The sequence below is a fragment of the Aristolochia californica genome, unplaced genomic scaffold, assembly GCF_029961685.1.
Source record: "Aristolochia californica isolate CCGP_79_NKW_82.1479 unplaced genomic scaffold, dmAriCali1.0.hap1 SCAF_11, whole genome shotgun sequence".
In the NCBI taxonomy this organism is placed as follows: Eukaryota; Viridiplantae; Streptophyta; class Magnoliopsida; order Piperales; family Aristolochiaceae; genus Aristolochia; species Aristolochia californica.
Genome location: NW_027181782.1, coordinates 33,777,120 through 33,804,029, shown reverse-complemented (window position 1 = coordinate 33,804,029; position 26,910 = coordinate 33,777,120). Strand labels below are relative to the sequence as shown.

At 41.7% G+C, this 26,910-nt stretch overlaps 5 protein-coding genes and 1 pseudogene across 14 annotated transcripts; 4 read left to right on the top strand and 2 right to left on the bottom strand.

The window, feature by feature from the left end:
• The first annotated feature begins 219 nt into the window (after nt 1–219).
• On the top strand, nt 220–675 carry LOC137943825 (uncharacterized). The gene has a single exon (XM_068789258.1). It carries the CDS (start codon nt 220–222, stop codon nt 673–675), a length of 456 nt encoding a protein of 151 aa, XP_068645359.1.
• A 2,919-nt stretch (nt 676–3,594) lies between these two features.
• LOC137944916 (E3 ubiquitin-protein ligase CIP8-like) lies at nt 3,595–5,060 on the top strand. Its single transcript, XM_068790727.1, has one exon. It carries the CDS (start codon nt 3,932–3,934, stop codon nt 4,952–4,954), a length of 1,023 nt encoding a protein of 340 aa, XP_068646828.1. The 5' UTR covers nt 3,595–3,931; the 3' UTR covers nt 4,955–5,060.
• A 1,733-nt stretch (nt 5,061–6,793) lies between these two features.
• Nucleotides 6,794–13,240, top strand: LOC137944914 (DEAD-box ATP-dependent RNA helicase 28-like). 9 transcript variants are annotated; one of them, XM_068790719.1, is made up of 9 exons: nt 6,794–6,857; nt 7,201–7,374; nt 8,755–8,903; nt 10,178–10,284; nt 11,523–11,613; nt 11,694–11,913; nt 12,085–12,180; nt 12,299–12,452; nt 12,560–13,240. In XM_068790719.1, exons 2-4 carry the CDS (start codon nt 7,225–7,227, stop codon nt 10,239–10,241), a joined length of 363 nt encoding a protein of 120 aa, XP_068646820.1. In that variant the 5' UTR covers nt 6,794–6,857; nt 7,201–7,224; the 3' UTR covers nt 10,242–10,284; nt 11,523–11,613; nt 11,694–11,913; nt 12,085–12,180; nt 12,299–12,452; nt 12,560–13,240. The 9 variants fall into 9 exon arrangements, with proteins under 9 accessions (XP_068646820.1, XP_068646822.1, XP_068646824.1 ...); XM_068790721.1 differs by lacking the exons at nt 12,299–12,452; nt 12,560–13,240 and having other exon boundaries at nt 11,694–11,758; nt 11,879–11,913; nt 12,085–12,289; XM_068790723.1 differs by lacking the exons at nt 12,299–12,452; nt 12,560–13,240 and having other exon boundaries at nt 11,694–11,758; nt 11,862–11,913; nt 12,085–12,289.
• Nucleotides 13,241–13,472: 232 nt separating this feature from the next.
• Nucleotides 13,473–16,257, top strand: LOC137944913 (subtilisin-like protease SBT1.6). Its single transcript, XM_068790717.1, has one exon. The coding sequence runs from the start codon at nt 13,641–13,643 to the stop codon at nt 15,936–15,938; it is 2,298 nt and encodes a 765-aa protein (XP_068646818.1). The 5' UTR covers nt 13,473–13,640; the 3' UTR covers nt 15,939–16,257.
• Nucleotides 16,258–17,141: 884 nt separating this feature from the next.
• Nucleotides 17,142–22,095, bottom strand: LOC137944024 (plasma membrane ATPase 4-like; annotated as a pseudogene).
• A 1,206-nt stretch (nt 22,096–23,301) lies between these two features.
• LOC137944025 (uncharacterized) lies at nt 23,302–26,872 on the bottom strand. 2 transcript variants are annotated; one of them, XM_068789514.1, is made up of 4 exons: nt 26,779–26,872; nt 24,872–25,361; nt 24,476–24,720; nt 23,302–23,742 (listed from the first exon to the last, which is right to left on the bottom strand). In XM_068789514.1, exons 2-4 carry the CDS (start codon nt 25,318–25,320, stop codon nt 23,507–23,509), a joined length of 930 nt encoding a protein of 309 aa, XP_068645615.1. In that variant the 5' UTR covers nt 25,321–25,361; nt 26,779–26,872; the 3' UTR covers nt 23,302–23,506. The 2 variants fall into 2 exon arrangements, with proteins under 2 accessions (XP_068645615.1, XP_068645616.1); XM_068789515.1 differs by lacking the exon at nt 26,779–26,872 and adding an exon at nt 26,557–26,702.
• Between the last annotated feature and the right edge of the window lie 38 nt (nt 26,873–26,910).

Below are 26,910 nucleotides of genomic sequence, written 5' to 3'. Positions count from 1 at the left end.
TCGACTCGGGTCGAATAACTAAAAACGTGTCACCTAGACTTCAAATTCCCCCCTCAGGGTTTAGGGTTTATGACCCTTTAGTCCGTCGGACCAAGTTCACTTCTGCGTCCCCAACCCCGCGTCTCTTCCACGCTTCAATCATCCTAGGTTCGACCATTAACGAACATCTACACGAATTCTGATTGATTTCACCTTTGAAGGTTTTTGATCAGTCTCACCATGTCTTCGCCGTTGACTGAGGACCCCAAATCAGGAACCCTAGAAGAGGAAGCCGCAGCGACATCGGTACCTGCTTCTTCGGACCAGTCCGATACCTCCAATGGCGAAGCGAAGCTGAGGGGGGATGAAGCGGAGGAGGAAGGAGAGGAGGACGGCGAGTGTGGGTTTTGTTTATTTATGAAAGGCGGCGGTTGTAGAGAAGTGTTTATTGCTTGGGAGAATTGCGTCGAGGAGGCTGAGAAAAACAAGGAGAATATTGTGGAAAAGTGTTTCGAGGTCACCGGTAAGCTTAAGCAGTGCATGGATGCCCATGCTGATTACTACGAGCCTATACTCCACGCTGAGAAAGCTATGGAAGAAGAGGCTGAACGGCAAGTGAGGGAAGAAATTGCTGTGCAATCAGGGACTGAAGCGGCGGAGGAATCGGTGAAGGAGCCAACTCAGGAAGAGAAATAAAGGAGGTTTTTTTTTTTGGAAGAAAATTTCTTTGACTACTATCTATAATCTAATTACTATTTTTAAGGATTCGCCGAGTTAACTATTGAGATCCCAAACCTGTTTTGTTCTTCTCTGTAAGGTAATAAGCAGCTGATTGTTTCTCATTGAACCAGCTGAAATATTCATCTGTAATCATTAAGATTAAACACACACCAATTTTGCAACATGTATTCTGATGTTCGCCTTGAGCGGTATTCTCTCAGCATGAATTTTGTTTTACAATTACATTTTCTGTGTTAGATACTATATCATGGTCTCAGTAAGACAGGGAAATACAGCTTAATTGTGTCTGATCTCTGGAGCATATATGGGAGAGTCAATAGACAGAATTTGTAGCTGTGGAACTACTTTTTTATCAGACTAATTACAAGATTGGAAACGTCTCTATACTTTCACCTGTTATTGAAACGGCTGAAATATTCATCTCTATAAATTACTGATTAGACACCAATTTTGCATCTTATATTTTGATTTTAGGCATAAGCTGCATGCAAACTGCATTCTTGTATTCGTCTTCATTCTTGTATTTCGGAGATCTAAACAATGAGTAAACATAACTGTGTCTGGTCCCTGTAGTCTGTGTCATAGACAGCAGAAACAATTTGTAGCCATCAAACCTGTTGTTTAAAACCAATTCATAAGGTTGGAGAAGAAGGGTTAAACCTGTTGTTTTAACCTTTTGAGAGTTTTGACAATTTACATCTCGTAGCCTTTCATTTTTGGGATCAGCCTGCTGATCAAGGTTAATACTTGAAACTGATGTCAGGAATAAGTCGGCAGAATGTTCAAGTTAAAGTGCTTGACATCATTCTCCTGATTCAGGTTTCAGGGGAAAGTTCGGACTTGCTACAACATTTGTATGGATCTAATTACCGACAACCCATTTTCTCTTGCTTGTTGATAAATTCTGGTTGTTTTCATTCCTTACACAACTATTTCTTCCTTATCACTAACAGCTAAAATTTAGACCACTTAGGAAGCTGTATTTGGCTGCAAAGTTCTATATTCCAAATGGAGCATGATAAATTTCTGCCATACTTCTATCCTGGTGTGATCCTAAACTTGAGAATCTACAGATTAGCTAAAGTTGACGATGGCAGCTGTTTTTGTTTATTAGAAACAAATCATCTTCCATGAAATATTTTTTTCAGTGTGTGTTAGTTGTAATTTCATCTTCTATAAAAAAAAATTGGTCCAGAGTCTTCCAATATCAGTAGCTCATAACTCAAACTGAGTCTGTATTCAGTCTCAGTTCTTGCTCTGATGGTTGATATTCCTTACTCTTCATTTGGTAAGAATGTCTCATTAGGATGCAAAAACATTCATAGTTGGAAGAAAAATAAGATCTGGTGTTTGTTTGATTCAACAGTCTGGTCACCATATATATATTTGACTCACTTCAACAAATTCTCAAATCATCATCTGCTGTAGTAATACCAAGTTGGCATTGCACCTTGGTGATTGATTCAGTTTCATTGTTCGTTTTCAAAATTCGAAGACTAACTCAATGAAGTTCTCTTGTTCATCTGGATAATGCAGTGCAAATAGCCCAAGGTGATTTCATATTGATCAGACACCTAGACTTTAATGACAGACGAATGGTTCTGAAGTATAGATAGTGCTTAGTCATTGAGAAGGTTCTCCTTCTTTGGCTCTATGATCAGAGTCATAGCCTGTTCTTTGCTTAGATGGATTAATGAGGTCTGCAACCCAGTTCCTGTAAAGGATAAAAGGAACAGGAAGATTGTGGAACTGGTTTTTTTCCTGCTTTATCTTTATATTTATGAACTCTTCCATTGGCCTCTCCACAAACAGAAGCTGACCAGGTTCTAAAACATCAAAGAGCAGGTGATGCAAGAAGATGATTCAATATTTGGAAAGATTTGGAAGTGATGTTTGGTAGCTGGAGCTCAGAGTGGGGGGAAGAATGGTGATCGCTTTCACTAAAGTGTGGGGAATCCTGAGCTGTTGCACTCCATTAACCTGAAAGGAAATCTTCTCAAAGCAATGTCAGTTCAAAAAAAGGTACACTCCACTATCTCAAAGAACACTTTGCTACTTTCTAGTGCCACCCAACCGAACCGTTGGAGGGTCTTATCTGATGTTAACACATAAACCTTTTGAGTTTAGTCAATTTCCATTAATTTCTAAAGGATTCGTAATTGTCTCAAAGACACGTTGCTACTTTCGATAATTACCCTTTGGCTTGGACTTATCTACATTTTTTTCTTTAATCTGAGCAATTACCCTATATCCTAATACTAGATATTAAAACCTACCATTATCTCTGGATGAAATCCGATTCCTGGACCAAATGGTACTGGAGATCCCATCTAGTCTCTACCTTACGCTGAACTCTGCTACTAAAAAGGATGGATCATGACGACCACGTAAGCAATTAACGAAGACTTAACAAAAGTTTGTACTGGTTAAAACCCTTGAAAAACTCTTGATTGTTGGTATGTCGACACGATTGACCGAGTCCGCCAAAGAAGAAAAACCCAGCGGAGGAAGCAGCCTGGAGAACGAACAGGGGTAGGAAGAAGAGAGCTTTTCTGTTTGTTCATGAAAGGAGGTGTATGTGAAGAAGAATTAATCGCACGGGAGAATTGCGTCGAGGAGCCGAGAAGAACAAGGAGGATACGGGGAACTTGAACTTGAAGTCTTATCGTTTTGTTTTCTTTGGTAAAAAAAATTCAGCAAGAAACAGGTAAAGATTCAAATCAGTAGACAGGGGAGAGACCACTTTTCCATTTTATACAGGGATTCAACGCAGAAGCTTCATCGTAACAACAGATTAGCTCGCACAGTGCACTCCATTATTATGTGGGTTTACTTCGAAGGGAACCTCTGTATCGTCATCAAACCAAACCGTTGGAGGGTCTTATCAGGTGCTATCAGAAAGCTCTGTATGTCACCAGAAATTTTCGCTCTTATCATTTTACGGGGCAATGGAAAGAGTGGAGTTTCCAAGCCCGGATTATGGCTTTTCTAAGGTCCAAAGACACGTGGATTAGAGGGAGTACAAACTCTTGGGGAGTATGAAACACCCGCTCCCTTATTGGTGATTTTACAAGGTTCCCACCAATACGGAGAAAAATGCGGACTGTTCTCTGTCACATCACCTGAACTGCCGCGGGCTGCCGAAACCCCAGAAATTCTCTTCTTACGGCTATCTCTTTCTTCATCGGGCCGGACAAGAATAGCCTCCGTCATGGCCGAAACTCCTCCTCCGGCGGATGCGGCGGCTGCTGTATCGAACTCGTCCACTGCCACGCGGTACTGGTGCTACCACTGCGAAAAGCAGGTCTCCGTCGAGAACGTCTCTGATCGGCCGGATGACATCGTCTGCCTGGACTGCAAAAACGGCTTCGTCGAAGCAATCGCTGGCGTTGCTGGGCCTGGCAACGGGACCGAAACCGGGGGCGAAGCGTCTCCGGTGACGTCGCCATACGAGGGTCCCATGTTCAACCGGCAGTTCCTCCAGGTCCTGCGGTTGATCGCCCAGGCCGCCCGTGAAGAGGATCCCCCCATTAATCCGCCTCTTGAGCCCATCCAGGACTCGGATGATTTTCTCCGGATCGAGTTCGATGATTGGGGACTCGATGAGGAAGACGATGAAGAGACGGCGGGGGAGGAGCGGGCAGAGCAGGAAGAGGAGCGGCACAATGTGGATGAGGATGAGGAAGCGAGGAACCGGAGGCGGCGCCGAGATCTGCTGCGGTGGAGAATCAGGGACTTCACAGGAGGTCGCGCCGCCGGGCGGCGGGGGCTGGATCTAGACTGGTCGGAGATACTTCGAGGTTTGGAGGACAACTCGATTGAGTTGCGAGTCGAGATGCCGGAAGGATCGAACCGGTATGTCGGAAACCCCGACGATTACCTGGACGCAGCGGGATACGAGGTGTTACTACAGAACATGGCCGAGAACGACGGTGGCTCCAGGCGCGGGGCACCGCCGGCAGCTAGATCCGCCGTGGCGGCACTTCCGACAGTGGATATCGGTGAGGGCGAGAATTACGTCTGCGCGATCTGCAAAGAAGGGATTTTGGTCGGGGAGAAAGGGAAGAAGCTGCCATGCGAGCACGTCTATCACGGCGACTGTATCGTTCCGTGGTTTGACGCGAGGAACTCGTGTCCAGTTTGTCGGTTCGAGCTGCCGACGGACGATGCCGACTACGAGGAGGAGAAGAGGAGGAAGTCGACGGCGGGCCGAGGCGGAAATTATACTATCTAGGAGGTTATTTTGGGAAAGGCAAGTAATAATTGTTTGTGTTCTTTTCCTTCTTTTTCTGTGGTTCCTGTTTGTTGGTCATCTGAAATTGTGAACGCTTCTCCTAAAATTGTCCTCAATTTTTTCTTTTTCCCCTGTAAATATTCTTTTCTCATCTTCTGATTTCTGTCTCTCCCACAGACAGACAGAAAGAAAACTCTTGCCTCTTTAATTTCAGAAAATTTCTGTCTACTGTCAAGGCTGAAAACAAAAAAACTCAGAATAGGGAGAGACCAAATCAATTGGAGCTTAACCAGCATCTAAAGTGCAATAAAATATGCTACTCTCACTATATAACAAGCAGCATAAGCTGCCTGAAGGACCTGAAATTTTACATTTGGGCAGCATTATCAGCCTTACAAACTCTTTCTATCCACACATCTCTCTCATTGGTTTGGGTTTAATTGTTACTCTAGGCACAACCATTCAGCAAGAAAACCAAGAGTAGCCTGTTTGTGGTATAAACAGTTCTAAAAGAAAACAGGTAGGGCAACTTTGTCCAGCTGCTTCTGTCTTCCTCGGAGCTTGAAACATGCAACCAAAAAGCTGTCGACTCTGGTCTTCCTAGGACGATACAGCTTGCCAAACAAAAGCACCAAATGGTAGATACTGCAGCAGAAAAAAACCTTTCGAGTTAGGCAACTGGGCTTTGACTGCTTCTATCATTTTCTTCGGTTCTTGTTTATCATTTAGCAGAGCAAATATACTTCTGGAAATAGTAAATACAGATGATATGCTTAAGCAAACCTTGATAGTTAAGAATGATAATCGCCCAACCCAGAAAAGGCAGATAGCAACTGGTTTTCTTGAACGAGCTTCTATCGGTTCGCCTTTGCGGTTAGCCAATGGTCGCACGCCGCGTGTGCTCAACGAGATGAACCGAAATGACTCAAAAGATCATGTTTCTTTCCTCGGGTCCGAATTACTTAGCAACCCGGTAACCGATCAAAACCCGGGTTGACCAAATTGGTTAAACTCGATTAATAAGACAAGGTTAGTGGCTTTTCCGTAAAACCAGTTGCCTCTGATCGAACCTCGAAGCATGGGACCATTATGAGGTTACTTAATTAAGGCATGAAAATCGGATTAATAAAACTAGAACCCGGGTCAACGTCTCTGATCGAACCTCGAAGCATGGGACCATTATGAAAGTCAAACTGAACCCTTGAATCACCTTTGGAACATCTAGATCAAGATCACCAATCCAGATTTAGTCAATTAGAAATAGGCCCCATAATCAAAAAGGAAAAATGAAATGTGGTCTAATCCAAAAGTGACATGTGGCATACTCTCATTAAGAGAAGAATTAGTGCAATGACACTCTGCACATGCCTATGAGCAGAAAATGGGGATTTGTTTGAATTACCTCTGTTGGCCTATAAATGGAGGCCAATTCTCCAGGAAAAGGGAGTCTTTTGGAATACGAATAAGAAACCTAACAAAAACAAAATTAGAATATCAAAAAACCTAATACAGAAATGGAGACAGCCAAAAAGGAAAAGCAATCCTAATGCTATTCTTAGATCAAACAGAGAGCCTGTTGCAGAATTAAAGTAGTAAAATAGGAGACCTGTTAGTTTCTTTTTCTCTGATAATGTGAGCAGACCCGTGAGTATAACATCAACGAAACTTTTAAGCTTAATTCCAGGAGGAATAGTACTTACTAAATGTGGACTACATTCTCTTACAGTAGTAACATTTGTTAACCATTTCATGCCTCAAATGAGCACTTTTTGTGGAATGGAGATGGGAGTCTCATAAATTCCAACATAGATATTCCGTATAACTTTTCTTTCCTACTGCAGGGTCCAGAGTATGACAGAGAAACTTGCACAATTTACAGACACCCGGTGGGCTTTCACCAAAGGTTTGCATTTTGCATTCTTTGTCTACTGACAGTGGATATAAATATACTTCGTATGGTTTGTTAAGTCAGAAAGTCATCCTCATATCCGATGATGTTCAGAAAGGTCTTTTGGGTGTTTTCCATCAATTGCCTGTGGTGCTTATTTTTTTCATGCTCGAATGGTGCTATTTTCCTTGCTGCATGAGTTTAATAAAAAAATTCCATGTATTTTTCTTTCACTTACATGGTTTGAGGCAACATATATATTTGATGGGGAACTATAACTAAGTATTATCTTGCTTTTTACTGTCTCTTTCTTTTATTATCTATCATGAAACCTCGACTTTGTGTCATGTTGTTTCAGGTCCAAGAAGCTGCCTTAAGATCCATGCCAGATATTGTGGTAACTACACCAGGGCGAATTATTGACCATTTATGCAATTCCCAGTCAGTGGGATTGGAAGATCTTGCTGTTTTAATTCTTGATGAGGCAGGTCTCTTTCTAGAGCTTGGTTTTAGTGCAGAGATACGTGAACTGGTACGCATTAACTCTTCCATTAGTTTAAGTTGATTTTAGAGACACTTTTTTTCACATACTTAAGGTCTTTGTAGGTTCTATGGTAGTAATTTGCTTTTGGTATTTTTTATCTTATATGGGTTGCCTATATACCCTTGGGATATAGATAAATTGTCTGCATATTCCTGGGGTTCCAGATTAGTGCCTACATGTCCATGTAATATCACATCTGAGATTAAATATATATATTCCTTGAACCTCCTCACTGTTGTATGAGGGAAGGCAAAGGATCCCTCCCCAGCTGTAGTAACAAAATGGGAGAGAAGGGCTGTCCCTCCCCTGTCCTCCTCGCTGTTGTACAATGGGAGGAAGGGCTGGGGGTCCCTACCCTGTTGTAGTAACAAAATTGGGGATGGAGGTGGAGCCTAGCCCCTCCCCTTTTTTGCTGCTGATGAGGAGAGGAAGGGAGGAGGGGCAGGGGCTTTGCCCCTTTCATCATCTTCCTGAAGATTAGGGGAGACTTCTCCCCTGATCATTTTTCAATCCTGAGTCAACTGGCAATGAAACCGAGTTGAGGTTGATTCAACTGGACCTGGTTACCTCTTTGGGTTGGTGACCAGATTGGTTTCGTAACATTGTAGGCATTAGTTTAGAATCAACAGTTATTTAGGAAATTATATCATATTTCTTGGGTATGTAGGAGTCAACCATATTCTACGTATTTTTATGAAATGCGAGGGTATTACCTGTGAGATGAATCATATAGGGGTTTGAAGCATATGATTTAAGACGTCTGTGTGTTCAACATTGATGAGTATGGATAGCTGTGTAATGAAAATTCATAAGTTAAACTCTGCCTTCTCAAGCTGCTTCTGTTTGGATGTTAAAGGTGAATTTTTCTTTGAAATGGGTTAAGCTGAATTTTGAGGGGCACTTGTTTGGGAATCCTGTCCTGACAGGACTTGATAGTGGTAATGTACAATATCCTTTTTGAGGGCCTATTTGAAGGTGTAGTTCGGTGGAAGCTAAGATTAAGACAGAATTAAAGAGAGTCAAGCTTTATAGCCAGTTTTTATTTTTATTTATATATTTTAATAACATTTTTGTCTGAATTTTAATAGTCCACTAATTGTTGAGAAGTTCACCAGACGTTGAGTTGGTTAGCACGGAAACCTAATCCCGTTGTGGTGTTTAAAATGATTTTATGATGAAGAACTTCGATTTTACCCAATAAAAAGGGGGAGTAAGAAGAAAAGTCTATTTTTGTGGTTTTGAATGCTTCATTTAAGAATTCTTTTTTTCTTTTTTTGGAGACCATTATGAGAGATTGTTAATCTTGTCAAAAGTCTATTCTTTACTTCTAGTTCCTCTAATAAATTTCCTGTTGTTTAAAAATTGCAGATTCGTCTATGTCCAGAGCGTCTACAAACCATGTTGTTTTCAGCCACAATGACAGAAGAGGTTAAGGAACTTGTGAAGCTGTCTCTAACTAAACCTCTTCGTCTATCAGCTGATCCATCTACTAAACGGCCAGCTACTTTGATGGAAGAGTAATTATTCTTCTTACATTGTATGCTTCTAGTTGTTTAATTGTTGTCTGCACTTCAATTTTCTGTGTCGGTGAAGTTGTCACACTGTTAATACTTTTAGGTGGCCATTCAATTTGTATGTTTTTTATTTATTTTTTTTGAAAATGGCCATTAGCTTTTTATTGAAATAGCAAAGAAAGCTTAGAGTACAACATAGAATACAGCCCGGACGAAATCAAACTAGAGAGGAAGAGATGGCCCAAAGCAAAAGGAAACTTTGGACTTTCCAGCTTTAGCAATGTCAGCTGCTGGATTGGCTGATCTGGAAACTTTGCTCCAAGCAATATGCCATTCTGAGCTGAGGTCTGTAGCTTTGTCAAACACGTGCCTTGTGCTCCAAGGAGGAAATGCCTTTTTACTCTGAAGAAAAGACTTAATGTATTTGTTTTTATTTTAGAAAATGCGAGCTACGTTCAACACGTAAAATCTTGTACTTGGATAAGTAGTTAAACCCTAATTAGAAGCTCTCTCCCCCTCCCCCTCTTTTCTCTTTGGTGAAAAATTTCTTTTCCTATTTCTACTTCTCTAATGTGAGAACTATGCCAGATATTGACACATCATGCACATATATGACTCAAAGGTGTAAATGAAGAAGACAATCTTTTGTTCAGACATAATGCTTATCAATGATTGCCATGTGACTAAATTTGATGGGCACTTGTTCAGACATTCTTGGTGGTGTTTTAGTGAATTGATGATCGTTGAGGAGAAGAAAACAAAACCATGAACCCTAGTTCAGACATAATTCCAACCAGGTAATATGTTGAGATGCGGTCTTGAGTAATAAGATTATTAGTGTCTTAATTGTCAAGTTTGTCAGGGTTAGGGAAATAAGGAGAAACTTTCTGTGAGAAGTGAGTCTGGAAATCTCTGAACTACATTAGACGGATTGTTTCAGAAAAAAAATCTCGTGTCACCCTTTGGGCATATACCATCTGTCAAACATATTGATTTTTCTTTTTCTTTTTTCTCCATCTTCTCCTTTTTTGCATGCATGGTGTTCTAGCTCCATAAGCATGTCTAACAAATTTTTGAGTCTGTTGTGCCTCTATTTAAACTATTCCTCCCAATGTTCTTCAATTCTCTCTGAATCATCATTGACTCTTTGGCTTCCTGTTGTCAAATGTAGAGATGTTGTATCAATTATGTGTCTTGGATGGCTATGTTTCTCCTTGTGTATATGTTTATTCTGTGGTTTATTGATTATGTCTGCTAGTAACTTTTCCCTGTACCAGTTGTGTTTGCACGGTAGAAGGATCTGTCCCAACCGTGAAGCGAATCAGGATGCAGTTCTTCTAGCATTATGCACTAAGACGTTCACACATAAAGTGATCATGTTCAGGTTATTCTGAGTATTATCCTTTCCTTATTATCTTAATGCTCTACAGTTTTTCTTATCACAACTCATGTATTTTTAATTTCCTCATAGAAATATTTAAAATGCCATGGAGGAGACATATCTTTGATTCACCATATTGTAATTTCTGTTTCACTGTGACAGTTGAGATCTTTGCTGCAGAAAATTCCATGAGAGATTCTGTTCTACTTGTGTCATTTAATAGTTTTCAATTTTTTTGCTTTCTGTCATGACTCACTTTGTAGTGGCATTTCAGGGACTTGATATAATTGGAGTTCAAACGGTTATAAACTTTGCCTGTCCACGAGATATTACATGGTTAGTGTGTTAAATTGGGTCCAAGGCTCTATCCCAAAATGACTAGTCAACTTAGGAAACCTCTTTCCCAACTAATAAACTCAAGATACTTGTATTCACTAATCCATATGAGACTATTCCTTAACACTCCCCCTCACGTGTAGACCATCTTTTGTGGCTCTACAAGTGGATAATTTAGGAGTAGGCAGTTTAGGTTTAGGCCCTCTTTTGTGGCTCTACAAGTGGATAGTTTTAGGTGTAGGCCCTCTTTTGTGGCTCTACAAGTAGATAATTTTTAAGTGTAAGCCCACATATGAGTACATGCTCTGATACCATGTTAAATTGGGTCTAAGGCCCTATCCCAAAATGACTAGTCACCTTAGGATTCTTCATTCCCAACTAATAAACTCAAGATCTTTGTACTCACTAATCCATGTGAGACTATTCTTTAACATAGTGTATTAATTTTTATTAAAAATAATAAACATGTGAGTACTTTTGTCTCTTTCCTGAACAAGAAACACCTTATTAAGGGTTTTGGTTCCTTGAATGACCTTGACATTCACATTCCTCTGGATTATTTTTTGTGTCATTGTTTTTCTACCTAATGGGAAAAATCAGTTTTTTTGGTCTATTTAAGCTGCATCTTGCCTCATTTCCTTCCTATCTTAGAATTTCTATTTCTGCTGAATGTTGTCTCATATGCTGGACACAAGATTCTGTGTAAAATCTGTCAGAAAAGTATGCTTTTCTGAGCATTTTTAGGACAACTCTTTGTAATAGTAGCTTAACTTATTTTCCTTAAAAATAGGTGGAAACATGTTCTTTTTTTCTCAATGTACTGTTGTGCATTTGGATGGTTGCAAGAATGTTAATTACCCTCCTCTATTGACTGATGTGATTTACTTTCGTTTTCTTAATTGCAGTTACGTGCATCGAGTGGGTCGTACAGTAAGAGCTGGTAGAGAAGGATATGCTGTAACTTTTGTCACCGATAATGATAGAGCACTTTTAAAGGTTTGCTTATGCCTTTAGCACATAATCTTTCCACTAATTTTCTTCTTACTGTCTGATAAAGCTATTTCAATATTATGCAGGGAAGAGAGGGGCACTAAGAAAAGCTGAGATGGAAGCAGCCAAGGGTTCTTCTTCATTATATAAGGTTTATCCTCTCCTACTTCATGTTTCCCACACTCATTGTAGGTAAATTCCTCACGACTTGATAGGCTGAAAACATGATTGAAAATTTTCTCACGACCTAAAAGAACCTGGATTGTCACAGAAAAGGAGAAGAAACTTGTAGCTACAGCTGCCAAGGTAAGTCTACCTGTTGAATTTACACCTCAAGCTTTTCATTGCGAACTATTTTCAATATATCTATATAAATATATTTATTTAAGATGCATGAGGAAAATGTGCATGGTGCATATGTGACAATTATTTTGCATTATATTCTGTTGAAATTATTGGTGAAGATATCTTCTGTAGGCATCTAAAGATAAAGACGATGGGAAGAATGAGGTTGTCAGTGCAGAGAAGGCTGAGGAACTTAAATTGAAGGAGAAGAGGAGAAGGGTGCATGAGGTTATCTCCTCTCTTATTCTTTTTCAGAATATTTTTGATGTAGTAACTTTGTTGAGAATGTTGACATACATTTATTCCGTCTGATTTGTAACCACCTGTAGAATTATTCTCAGTGCAGTTACTTTAGCTGCATTTTTTTCCTCTGAAAGTGCAGCGAAGCAGCATGATGGAATCAACAATCTCACTGCTGCTTTACACAATACAAAGTAATTCTGTTTGACGGTAATAGACCCCTCTTGAGCTATAAAAGCAACCCAAAGCAATCGTTCGAAGTAAGCCATTTCTTTATGTTTGTCGGAGATATCTGCTATACCATTCAAAGCAAACATGATACAGTAAAACAAAGAAATGGAGATGACATAAAAACCTCAAATTGCAGCATAGCAGGAGTTGATACCATGTCGTTCTCCAAGGAAGTCGATCGTTGTCGGCGATTTGCGTGGTCAGAAGATCTTACTCCAGACAAAATCTGCATAAAAAATTGTTGGAGAGGTAAGGTCTCACTTTTTCACACTTGTATGAACACTGTCGGCATCTTATGGTCTTCAGAGCATAAAGGAGAGTCGGAAAACGATGCCTGCAAAAAAGAAAAAGGGTGGTAGGCAAAGCTAATAAAAGATTTGTCTTCTCCTAAATTATCTGCGAGATTAGAGGAGCCCAGATTGCGGGGAAGTTCATGGATTGGCACCCCAAAATTCTCTTTTCAAAATTCGATGATCTTTCGTCTCTTTTGTCTCAATTTTGCCTCTTGATCACCCCTTTCCTCTCCTGTCTTGAGCTTCCAGCCTCAGACTGCAATTCAATGCTACTCCTTTCACAGGAACATCAAAATTCTCCGGAAAACTTGTCCTGAATAAAACAAAAAACCAGACGGGAAGCCCGTAAACCATAGGAGACCAAAGCAAAGAACATGACATCACACCCAGACATTAACTGTTGTCGGTCCTATTCTCCATCATCAATAATCATCGTCCTCCTCCATTTCCCGAGGGCCCTGATCCAAAGACGGCAATTACCCTTTTGTGGATAAGACACAAAAGTCTCTAAAGCTTAGACCATAAAAACGATTAAACAAGATAGATTTTAATGTAATATAAAATAATTAAAAATAAATAAAATTATTCATGGTTCGAGAGAGTAGGCAGTGAGGGGAGAGGGGAAGCATAGGTAGGGATGAGAGGTGGAGAGGGAGGGAGGGGAGAGGATCTAACTGAAAGTGAATTAGATACTCACTTTCGTCGTGGAGTCTCACTTTCTGTCGGGGGTACTGGTCTGGTTTCTCTCGTCTCGTTGAAAAAGTATCCGTTTTTCTGGAAATGGTTGAAAAATGGGAAAATAGTATTTAAAATTTTAAATTCCTCTGAACATGTGCCTCGGATGTCGGCACTCGCCTCATTCATTTTGGAAGAAAACCCTCGCCGCTTCACTCTTCTTCCACTCTCTGCTCTGAGCTCTCATCCATGGCGTCTTGCCTCTTCGTCATCTTCTTCTTCTCTGCTCTCTCTCTGCAGGCGGTTGCGGAGACTCTTTCGCCACCTTTAGAGAAGACTTACATCGTCCGTGTTGATGAGCACTTGAAGCCCTCCGTTTTCCCCACTCACTACAACTGGTACGCCACCAGCTTTGTCTCTTCGCCACTCCAGATTCTTCATGTATACGATACGGTGTTTCATGGTTTCTCTGTGAGGTTGAGCTCGGGTCATGTGGATAGCCTCCGTGACCACCCTTCCGTTCTCGCCGTCTTTGAAGACCGGAAGCGGTATCTGCATACTACTCGCTCGCCGCAGTTCCTTGGCTTGAGAAACCAGCAGGGTCTTTGGTCAGATTCCGATTACGGATCTGATGTTATTATCGGGATTCTGGATACCGGTATTTGGCCGGAGAGGCGGAGCTTCTCAGATCATAACCTTGGGCCTGTTCCGTCGAAATGGAAAGGCGTTTGCGAAGCTGGGGAGCGGTTTTCGGCTAGGAGCTGCAATAAGAAGCTCGTTGGCGCGAGATCCTTCTCGAAAGGCCATATGTCAGCTATGATGGGTGCGATTAATGGTAGTATCGAGTTCCGGTCGCCAAGGGACGCGGATGGGCATGGGACTCATACGGCTTCCACGGCCGCTGGCAAGCATGCGTTTCAGGCAAACATGACCGGGTACGCAGCCGGAATCGCCAAAGGCGTGGCGCCAAAATCGCGAATTGCGGCATATAAAGTCTGCTGGAAGAACTCGGGGTGCTTCGATTCCGACATTCTGGCCGGATTCGACCGCGCTGTTGCTGATGGAGTGGACGTGATTTCTATCTCTATCGGCGGCGGAGATGGAGTGACCTCCCCGTACTATCTCGATCCGATCGCGATGGGATCGTTTGGAGCCATGGCGAAGGGCGTCTTCGTTTCTTCTTCCGCTGGAAACGACGGTCCTACCGGTATGTCTGTCACGAATCTGGCCCCGTGGCTCACGACCGTCGGCGCCGGCACGATCGATCGAAACTTCCCCGCAGTTATCATCCTCGGCGACGGCCGGCAACTCGCTGGCGTTTCGCTCTATGCAGGTAAGCCCCTTGCTGGTAAACATTACCCTGTTGTGTACCCGGGAAAGACCGGCGGATTGTCTGCCTCTCTGTGCATGGACAACTCCCTCGACCGGAAGCTTGTGGCTGGGAAAATCGTGATCTGCGACCGTGGTAGCAGTCCACGAGTCGCCAAAGGAATGGTTGTCAAAAAAGCTGGAGGCGTCGGAATGATCCTGGCAAACGGCGTCTCCAATGGCGAAGGTCTCGTCGGCGACGCTCATTTAATCCCCGCCTGTGCCGTCGGCGCCGAAGAAGGTAACGCCGTGAAATCGTACGTCGCGACCTCACCGAATCCCACTGCCACGATCGAGTTCCGTGGAACCATCGTTGGAGTGAAGCCAGCTCCGGTTGTTGCCTCGTTCTCCGGACGAGGCCCCAACGGGCTGACGCCGGAGATTCTCAAACCTGACTTGATCGCGCCAGGTGTCAACATACTAGCGGCGTGGACCGATGCAGTGGGGCCAACCGGACTCGATTCTGACATCAGGAAAACAGAGTTCAACATCCTCTCCGGCACCTCCATGGCCTGCCCTCACGTTAGCGGCGCCGCCGCCCTGCTCAAATCGGCCCACCCTAACTGGAGTCCGGCGGCCATTCGGTCGGCAATGATCACCACGGCGAGCCTAATGGATAACACACTCCAACCGATGACCGACGAATCGACTGGGAAACCTTCTACAACCTACGATTTCGGCGCTGGTCATCTGAATCTCGACCGGGCAATGGACCCTGGTCTTCTGTACGATATGGGAGTTCCTGACTACGTGTACTTCCTCTGCTCTATCGGTTACAACCCGAGGACAATTCAAGTCATCACGCGGACGCCGGTGACGTGCCCGAGGAAGTCCTCGCCGGAGAATCTCAACTACCCGTCGTTCTCTGCAGTTTTCGATAGCACAGCCGTCGGGAAAGTCAGCAAGGTTTTCATCCGAACCGTGACGAATATGGGGGCACCCAATTCAGTCTACAGGGTGAAGCTGGAAGCCCCGAGGGGAGTGGTGGTGAGCGTGAAGCCACCCAATCTAGTCTTCTCTCCCAAGGTGACGAAGCAGAGCTACATCGTGACTGTATCTGCCGAGGCGAGGAACCTCAAACTGGACGAATCTGGTGGGCTGTTCGGGTCGTTGTCCTGGTCGGACGGGACGCACGTTGTCCGCAGCCCCATAGTGGTATCCCGCATCGAGCCATTTTAATGGAAACAGGGAATTGAGAAAAGGGGAAGGTTGCAATCAATGAGCTGCAGCTGGCGCAGACGGTATGGACTGCCGGTGGTTGATGTGTTATCGGGTTTGTTCTGGTTTGCTTTTTCAAAGCTTTTTATGTCTTTCTTCTCCGTTGGATATTTCGTTATATCCGCCATGTGTATAAGTATTATAGAAAGCTTGTGTAATACACCTGCAACTCTAAAAATGGATTCCTGGTTCATGGGAAACGGACTGGTTCTGCAAGGCTAAATCCGAGAAGCGAGGAACAGTAATACATAACTGAGACGCGCTGAGCTTCTTCCAAGAATGACACTGATGTCTGTTCATCAATTATTTATGATTTCCGTGTACCAAACGTCTTGTTCCGGTGACACACCGGTCAGAACGAGTCTCTTTATTACAAATTATCTGAAAGAAATGGCACCTAAATTTCGAGGAAAGCAACAGGAAAAGCTCCTGAATTATTAAATACGAAGCACTGTTATTAACATCTGCTGCAGGACATGATCCTATCAATGGACTAATTAAATCGTCGAGAAGACGGGCGTCAATATTTTAATTAGACGCAGCTTCCTTCACTGCCAAGAACAGTTTGATCGCCATGGCAGAAGCCATGCCATAAATGTCTAGTTTGATTGCCATGGCAGAAGCCTTAATCTATACCATTTTCCGTGGTTGTGTAGATAAGGGGAGGGAACAGGAAGGACAGGCGATGATGGGCTCGTGAAGAAGGAATATGAGTGGAGAGAGAAGAAAACGTTGCAGCGAGGTGGAGATTGTTGACTGGTTTTAATGGAGCTTAGCTCTAACTTCTCGATTGCCATAAATTTCTGAAACAAGTAACCATGTTTCGAGTATTTCAATTTCTGAAACAAGGTCTTCACCATTCTATCTTCTTGCCTTTCTCTCATTCTCCTTCCATGATTCACCGAGTTAGGGGTCAAACTTAGGCGAGTTAACGGAAAGTCTTTTATCCAACCCCTGCCCTCTAGATATCAAAACCCAAAAGAGTGATAATAGAAATTACAGTATGGGCATTCCTAGAACACTCAGGAAAATTATCCTGGCCATTTGGTCTTTCCAAATTCTACCTGCATGTACCCTTGCTTCTTTCTCACACTGTACAACCTGCTGGATGGTATTATTATTATTCTCAAGCCTCTTCAACTTCACAAACGAAGGCCAACAATTTTACCTTGCTACTTCAAAACGCTTCTTGGCCTGCTGGGAAATCTCAGAGTGCTCGCTGCTGCTAGCCCTCTTGTTGAAGACAGGTGATTTTAGGGGGTTGAAGGCCATCGTGCTTCCCTTTCTTCTCTTCCGTAATCCTTCTTGGTCGTGAAACCAGGCTATTTATCCATCACAAAAACAAAAAACAGCTACTGCTACAATCAATATGTGCAGTGGTAATGACGAGAGAAATTTAAAGATTCAGAAAACCAACCTTTCCGTGAAAGAGGTAGTCCCATGGCTTGCCTTTCAGGATGTAGCGAACAGCAAATTTGAGAAAATCAAGAGGGACGTAAGACACGATACTGTAAAGCCAGACGACTCCAGCCCAACCCCAGCCAACTCCCTTGATTCTTGCAAATCCCCAGTTGCAGTAAACTGCTATTACAGTGGCTACCTGGTATCCAGGCAAATACAAATTGTGAAGAGAAACCATGTCATTCTTCCCTCGCAACTCAGACTAAGGACCGTGTTTCCTTACCAACTGTGCAACAATGAATGCAATCACCAAGAGGAGCCCTGGGCGTTCAACATAGGACCAGCTCCAAGAACGAGTGACAAATATAAGAGCCTGGCTTACGATACTAACTTGAAGGTATAACGCAGCCATCATTTCGTTTTCGCTGTGCCTCAATGATCCGACTCCAAACTTTTCCTGCAAAAATACGGAAACCATCAGGGACGACAACCAAATAATAATACAACATATCTCTGATAATAATAATAGGCTTACTTGTGGATTCTTACAGAGAAAAAGTCGGTGTCATGGATTGCCCAAAAGAATACGACGGTCATGAGAGCCAAATAACCACCGAGCACCACTCCAGTTGTGAAAATCTCTTTGAGCTTCCAACTGTCAGGCGCCTGAGATGGCTTCACTCTATCTTTGGAAATGGTCATGATAGTACCTAGAATTCATGCGGCAATGATGAAAAACCATGAAAGGAGAGAAATCAAAGTTTATTTTAGACCAAACTTACCATCATTTAGAACGGCAATGATCAAAACCATGAAAGGAGAGAAATCAAACTTCCAAACCAGTGCAATAAGCAGAAAGCCGAGCTACAAGGAAAAGCATGAAAAAGAGAAGCAATGAAAACACACTAAAACAGAAAAAAAAAAAAAATGATGATGGGGCTCTTGGAATACTTACCACGATACGAATCGTGATGGATACAGCATAAATCTGCATGTATAATGAAGAAAGGGAAGAACAGAGTCAGACAGAATCAAAACAGTGAAAGGGACAAAGTAGATTTCTACATCTCTCTCTGATACTTAAACATCTGACTTGGTTACTTAATGAAAAATGAATACAGAAAAATTATGAAATATGTGGAAGCTACATATACAGTGTAATTCTTCATTCTCTGGAAAATAGCCCTGCTTGTTAAGACAGCACTAATAATGACGCTAAGTCCAGGTTCAGTGAGGACTATATCTGAAGCACTTCTAGCTGCATCAGTGGCATCAGCAACAGCTATACCAATATCAGCCTTCTTCAGAGCAGGTGCATCATTCACACCATCTCCAGTCATTCCACATATGTGTTTCCTCTCTTGTAGCTTTTTCACAATTTCATATTTGTGCTCTGTCAAAGAATAGATAACAGTTCAATCTCAATGAGATTCAGATGCTGCTATTAGGTAGAAAAATTAAAAGAAAATTGTGAATTTTCAGACAAAACCCACCTGGAAAAACTCCAGCAAACCCATCAGCCTTCTCAATTAGTTCATCAACAGGAACTGAAGCAATAAAAGCATCCCTTTCTTGACCTAGCAAAGAAGATGAAGGATACATGTTTGTTCCCATTCCAAGTCTTCTCCCTGTCTCCTTAGCAATGGCAAGCTGATCACCTGAAAAAAGTATAAGAATTAAATTGTATAGAAAAAAGGATATAGCCAGAACAAGAAACTGCATAGTTCAATATAAAAATAAGAAAAACAAAGTGATGGGTTACCAGTGATCATCTTCACACTAACACCAAGATTGAGAGCTCTGCGAATGGTTTCGGCACTGTCATGCCGAGGAGGATCAAAGAGAGGTAATAAACCCACAAAATGCCATGGAGCCCCAGGACTATCCTTCGTCTTCTCGGGCACTTCCTGCAAATTCAAAATTACGAAAATTGAAGAACCCACTTTAGTAATTTAAAATACTATAAATACATTATCTATAAGAAACCTGTCGTGCGACAGCCAGTGATCGTAGCCCACGCTCAGCAAAATTGTCGATCGCAGCATGCACTTTACTGCGAACATCTTCCCTGCAGTTGCACAGAGCGATAATCTGTTCCAGTAGTTCAAACAGTATAGATCAGTCGCACGAACATAAGAAAAAAGGCAAATCTTCCATTATTATTCGAAGTAAACTTTACATTGTAAAGAAAAAAGGGAAAAGGTTAAGTACGCTACCTGCTCAGGAGCACCCTTGCTAGCACGATGCCAATTGCCATCTGCATCAATATAGGTGAGAGCAGTTCTCTTGTCAACTGGGTTGAAAGGAAAAAAATGCACTTCCCTGATGCCGGCTCTCGCCTGGAAAGAGATAAATTATAACAGACTCAGTTCTTTCACATTAAAGAAAATAATTTTAAGAACTTAGAAAAAAAAAAAGAGATAATTTCAGAGCTTCATAGCGAGAGTAAATACCTCGATTGGACCTGCAAGCATCCCAACAATGGCCGCATCGATGGCATCCTGATTTTCAATCCTTGAAGCCCTTGAGGCAAGAACAATAACATCCTCCTTGTCCACACCATTTGCAAAAACTTCAATAAGGTTTTTGTCCACACTCAGCTTGTTCAGCGTCAAAGTCCCTGTTTTATCACTGCAGAGGACATCCATGCCAGCCATCTCTTCAATGGCCGTCATTCTCTTTGTGATAGCTCCCTGCTGTGAGAGCCTGTGGGATCCAATAGCCATGGTCACAGACAACACAGTAGGCATTGCAATTGGTATCCCACCGATCAAAAGGACCAATAGGTTGTCAATCCCATCTCTGTATTTGCGGTGTTGAACAGGATACATAACAATAATCTCGACGATCATCCCAACGGCAATGGAACAGATGCAGAAGTTACCAATTGCTGTAAGGACTTTCTGGAAATGGCCAACTTGGTTGGTGCTGTCCACAAGATGGGCAGCCTTACCAAAGAATGTGTGAATACCAGTTGCAATGACAACAGCTTCAATTTCACCCTGCTTGCAAGTCGATCCTGAGAACACTTCATCACCTGGGTTCTTAGTTACAGGCAGAGATTCTCCAGTCAAGACGGATTGGTCTATCTTCAACGGATCTCCATCAAGGAGACGAGAATCTGCAGGGACAATATCTCCCAATTTAATGCTTATAACGTCTCCAGGAACGAGGATCGCTGCGTCTTGCTCGGACCATCGACCATCACGAAGAACCTACATGCAATAGATGTGGGAAAGAGCAGACAAGATTTAAAATCAAATTCAAAGCCTCGTTTACCTTAGTCTTGGGGGCAAGACCAGCCATGAGTGCGGCTGCTGCGTTACCAGCGTTGTTCTCTTCGATGAAACTGATAGTAGAGTTGATTACCAAGAGAAGAACGATACCCACTAAGTCTTGCCAATCCGGGGGCTTCCTGCCCCCGTTTGCCAAAGCAATAGCCATTAAAGCAGCCGCTTCCATCACCCATGACAAGGGGTTCCACATAAAACCCAGAAATTTCAGAAATTTGCTTTCCTGTAGTCGAGTCCGACAATACAAAAGATTAAAACAAGAAGCAAGAGAAGAGAAAGACAGTAGGAGCATCGATCGATTTTGTTGACAAGTTACCTTTTTCTCTTCGAGTTTGTTGGGCCCAAAAATTTCGAGCCTCTCGGCTCCTTCGTCCGAGGTCAGTCCCTCCCTTGAACATCGCAATTGCTGAAAGACTTCTTCGATTGGAATTCGTTCCTGAATTCACCACACAGATGCTCAACACCTTTCTGTTCAAGCTGTTCAGCTTCCAATGACTAATTCAGCTGGAACGACTAGAAAGAGATCGACAGGAATAGTTCTACAAAATTCGTAACCCAGAAAAAGAACGTTCTCTAACTGAGAGATGAAACCACCAAAAAAAAAATAAAAAATTCCTGACACTTCTATCGGACATCGACTAGCGATAAAAATCACCAAAATATTACTCTTACAAATTCCTTTTCACACAGTCGAGTTTCAGAAATAAATACCATTTGATCCAAAACCTCTTCTGAACTACTAATTCCAAGAATGGAGACAGAAAATAGCTACGCGAATCACCCCAGCCTTCATTGGCTTCATAAAAGAGACTCGTTGCTTCCCTGGATCCAACTAATCACGCAAGAAGGAAAGAAACCAATGAAAGAACGAGAACAGTTTACGCTGATCCTAATCTCCTAAGAAGAAAGAATTATGGAGGGAAAAGTTTTTTTCAAGCTGATTTCTCAAGCAACATTGAGAGAGTATGAAAAAGAAAAAAGAAACAGGCTTTTACGTAGGACAACTCCAGAACAATTGAACACTTCGGATCTCTCTCTCTCTCTCACCCTGCATTGGTCCAGCCAAATATTTACCAAAAGACAAAAGAACTCTTCTTCTCCACTACGGATCATCATGATCAGTAAACCAAACAAGACGTAAAGCTATATACAGGGAGCTAGGAGCGGATATCTAGTTGAAAATCGCCAAGCATTAGAAGAAAAAAAACAATCAGAAAGGAAGAAAATGAAAATAATAATAATGGAAAGAAGAAGTTAAAAGCCGATTTCAGAACATGCATGGGTTCTTTTGAGAAACAAAAGCCTCGTCACAGAATTGAACTCGATCTAAACAAACTTCAAAGAAACATTAATATCCTGGAGAACCTCAGATTTCTTACCAGATCGACGTTCTCATTCTTAATCTCCTGGAGACTGATCGCCATCGTCTCCGGAAATCAAACCCAGAACTATTCCTTGCAAAAAACAAGGAGCTCAAACGGAACCACAAACCTTAAATCGTTCGCAAGGAATCATAAAAACCCATGGCTTCTCCTCTCACTATGCACTATGTCTAGATTCCGGGAGTTCGTTGCCATATTTCCACATTTTAATTGATCCATTATGCATTACTGCTTCTCCGGAGCCTCTTCGTGGTTCACACAGGAGTCTGGATCCATACGGGCCGTCGGATCATCTCAAACTCGACCGTTAACGTTTCCTTCATATTTTCCCGAAATTTCCGTCGTCATAAAAGGAGCAAGAACCTCAATTGTGTAACAAATTCAAGCCTCTTAATTCTCTCCGGCAAAAAAAAAAAAAAGTGTCTAGATTCGAATTCCAAACTCCTTCCCAGCAAGAATTTCTTCACTACTAGTGTCCTTTCTCTCAAATCCACTTAACACAAATCTCGGAATCTTGTGCTGATCAGTTAACTGAAACTTAACACGAATATATATGCTACTTAGGTAAGACGCTCTCAAGGAATGAATTCCTCGCCGGAGATTCTTCTGTCATTCGGATTTTGGAAGATATTTTCAGGAACTTTTATGCCCTTTTTTAATCTGTCTTGATTTAGTCATCGTGAATAAAGATCAGTACGCCCGTGATCTGTCGATGGGTGAGATGAAATTGTAAGAGAAAATAGGGGAGAATTAAATTGGGAGGCTTTCTCGTTCTCATTCCAACCAATCATTAATTCAAACTCAGAGGCTTGTTTTTTCTCATCACAGAAATGGTTCTTTTTGCTGCTTGAAAGCTGAACTCTGGAAGGAGGCAACGTTACGCATGGCAGTGAACTGCCGTCACTATATCATACTTGTGGACGCGATTCAGAGCATCCGAATGGTGGCGACGGTGGGGGAACGTGGTAGTGCACGACGATGCAACGGGGCGGCGAGGGGTGAATCCGGGGAGCACTGCCACTGTATAAACAGAGAGACGGCAGTTGCGCGTCCCCGCTGACCACTGAACTGATTGACGGCAGTGCAGTTTCCTTCCCTTGATTTGCTCCTGACCCCTCGGTTAGTCGTTCGATCCATACTGCTGATCTCTCTCTCTCTCTCAAACCTGATCATAGTGTCTAGAGTTACCTTAATAATCATTTTAATTAGTATAAATTATTTATCAGATTTAATTTATTATCCAACGGTTTGAGTGTTTTAGATTTTGATTACAAACACAAAACCAAATAGAATTTGAGGAACACAGATGAGCAAAATACAAAAGTTCTGCTGTCTCAAGAAAGCTCTCTTCCTCCATCCCAAATCCCAACTGCTGGAGATGGTTTCTGCTTCTACTTCCGTGGCCCTGAAGAAGTTAAAGCTGCAGCAGTTCTCAACTGCAACACAAACATGGTCACAAGCATTTCAGTCTTGCAAATGTCAAATAACCAGTGTGACCTCTGCTCTCACTGCAAGGCCTAGCAATGGCAGGAGTTGACTCTTCCATTCCCTTATTTCTTTGGTTTGAAGAACAATGTCTCCTTTTATGAGGAAGAGAATTCTTCGATGCACCTACTTCAACTCCACCGTAGCCCATTGTCCCTTCTTTGACTTCATATGTACGAAGAAGAACCTCAAAAGTCCTCAAATCTTCACCAAAATTTTTTTAAAAAAAATAGTTACTGACCTTTCAACAGTGATAAATTTATGTCAGTTGATGTGTTCCTAGTTGTCAAAATGATCCAATCCCAAGGGTTACTAGTTAGATTGAAGCCAAATTATCAGATAAGAAAATGATTCATGCCAAACCAGCTAAAGCATAATGATGGAATATGATGTCCTGCACCCCAGTGATGAAGTAATACAGTAAACAACTTCACTTACATGTTGATTATCTGAAGCATCGCCTTAAACATATTTACCTTTTAACCACAGATGTTTAATACAAATGAATGATTTTAGAAAACAAGCTACCGATATAGTATAACAATGACTCCGTAATTGTCTCTAGGCCTTCCTTCCCTACTGATCAGAGACTGGTTTTCCTTGTTGTAGCTCAACCTTTTTCTCTACTCTTGTTATCTTTGGAAAATAATAAAGCCAACCACCATTTCAATTTAAAAAAAAAAAAATCTTAATTGATGGGGTAACCTCGTTTGAAATATTTCCTTGCACAATTGCATAAGGTGGCCTAATTTCCAAGAATTGGAAGCTATGATGGTGCAAATAAGTAAACGATAAGCTTATTCAAGTTAGGTGCATATTTTGGATTACTTTCTACTTAATCAGCAATCTTTTGAGATTAACGAAGACTTGCAAATGTAGCATTAGCCCCTTTTCTGAGCTAAAGATTCTCTCACCTTTAAGAATCGAAGAAGCATACCTGTAAAATTTGATCTCATAGTCTCACAAGAACGCTGAACTTGCTCAATGCATGGGGAAAATGAGCAGAGAACTCCATCTGGTTTCAACATTTGAGCAGCTGAAGGTATAGCCGACCATGGTTGTGGCAGGTCAAGGAACACTGAATCTGCTCTCTTGGAGAACTCCTCAGGAAATCCTTCACCTTGAATATCTCGAACACCAACCGTGATCAAGCTACTCAAAGCAATTTTCTCAAAATCCTCCCTATTGGAAAGACATGCAACTTAAAACACAAATGGACTTTAACATTCAATGGCAAAAAAAAGAAATTTATGGAAACTAATTTCTAAATTTTGCATCTACTGAGAACAGAAAATAAAATTGTTGATATCCCAAAAGTTGTAAGTGAGGTTACCTGGCTAAGGAGGCTCTCTGCTCATGAAAATCAAATGTATAGACATGGCCAGTAGGTGCAACAGCTCTAGCAATAGAGGTAGTGAGAGAACCACTTCCAGTCCCAGACTCAAGAACCAAACCCCCTGGAACAATTTCTAAATATGAGATCACAAAGCTGATATCTGCAATATATAGTATTTGAGTTCTATGACTTAGAACCAAGGTCCATAGCTCCGGAGTGGGAGCCAGTAGGTAAACAAATCCTCCCTTGTTGCTTAGCACTTTTGACCCAAAAGGCTTCCCAATCCAGTCAGAATGCTTAAAAATCCCAAATCGATTTTGAAGTTCTGAACCCTCACATACTTTTACAGCCTTCATGCTGTCATGCCTCTCATAGATAATAACCAAATCTCCATTACGGACCAACCGCTGAAAGGAATTCTTCTTTGTGGGGTCAAGAGGCAACATGACTAAATGCTCTTTTACAAGATAAAAAATCAGTACAGTTCCTGCATCAAAATTCAAATGTAATTAGTGATTATCAGAAGAATATAAAAAACAAAAGGACTAATATTAGTAGGATAGAAGGCAATTGTATTTTATTCCAAGAAATTCTGAAGACTCCCATTGAAGTTATCAAACTTCAATGCTTTCAGCATTATTTAAATCCCAAACTGATATCTTATAAGCAATATATGCCAGGCCAAACATAAACTGTTCTCTTTTTGGTAAGAAACTGTAACATTAAAACTAAAAGGTACATATACAACATGCAAATTGGAGTTTCAATTAACCGAAGAACAGACCACTGTTTCAGCATATGCCAGCTCTTTCTGGATTCCAAAAGCATTCCTAAATCCCAGATTAAAAAAATAGAAAGTATTTTGTATTGTTTAAATACAACAGTAAGAAACAGAAGCAGATATGTGTTTTAATACATATATTATCAGTGTAAAGAAGATTCAATTATCTTAAGAAGTTAGCCTCCTGCTTCTTCACCTTGGCATTATTCAGTACGCTTGCAAGTTGCATCTACCAACTAACATTAGATTCTGTCCAGCTAACGCAAGACCTCTCAAAAATACCAGCTTGATAACTGGATTTGAATGGCAACAGCTAAGTCAATAGGGAATTTTTACCACTTTCTCTTCCATACAAAAGGCTACAAGAAAATGCACAAAGGAATCTGGGAGCCTCAAACTCATTTTCAATGGGAAGAAAGGGATATGTGAATAATCAGTGAAAGAAGCATCTAGAGAGAAAAGGTATGGAACTCAACTACCCCTCCCTCCATCTAATCTACAACAATGCAGGTGCCTCTGTAAGTGAGACTAGTTCCATCAACTTCAAGACAAGGAATTAGTGCCTTGTCTTAAATGCCTTAAAACAGAATACAGAAACATTAACATGAAAACGCCAATTGAAAAGCATAGAAACGTCAAACACATTTGTAAGCTACTGTAAGTAAGCTCTTACAGTAGTCAATTACTTGGCAGATGAATTTGAGCATGACCATCACAACGATAGCAAAAGTCAAAAGAATAAAATAACGAAGTTTTTTTTTTCCTCTTTCAACACGAAATGCTTGTCTTCTTTGAGGAGGAGAGAACATTCGCACTTCTCAAAAAACTAACTACAACCATGACGCCGTATATTCATCGGATGTATCCATTCTCTCGTGGTTTTTCTTCAAGTTACCCTTACCTCAAAACTAAAATCAGTTTTCAGCTCCAGAGATCAAAATTTAAGACCTAAAATTTCACAAACCACAAAAACTGCTAAGACCCTGTTAGAGAAAGTCGTCTATTTCAGTGAACCATCGCACTCGGTTGTTCTAAACTCCTATGAAAACCCTAACCGAATCATTACCCCCAGAGAAAAAATCTCCGAAATAACTCGCTCAAGGGAAAATATGCTGAGACACACCTTTGCTTATTTACCAAGGAAGACTCCCAGTGCGGACTCACTTCTACACGACCTGCACTGCACTGGGCAGCTCCGTCCGTGAAAAAAGGAATACGGAAGGCGGCAGAGGATTTTCAGGGGCTTTTTAGTAAT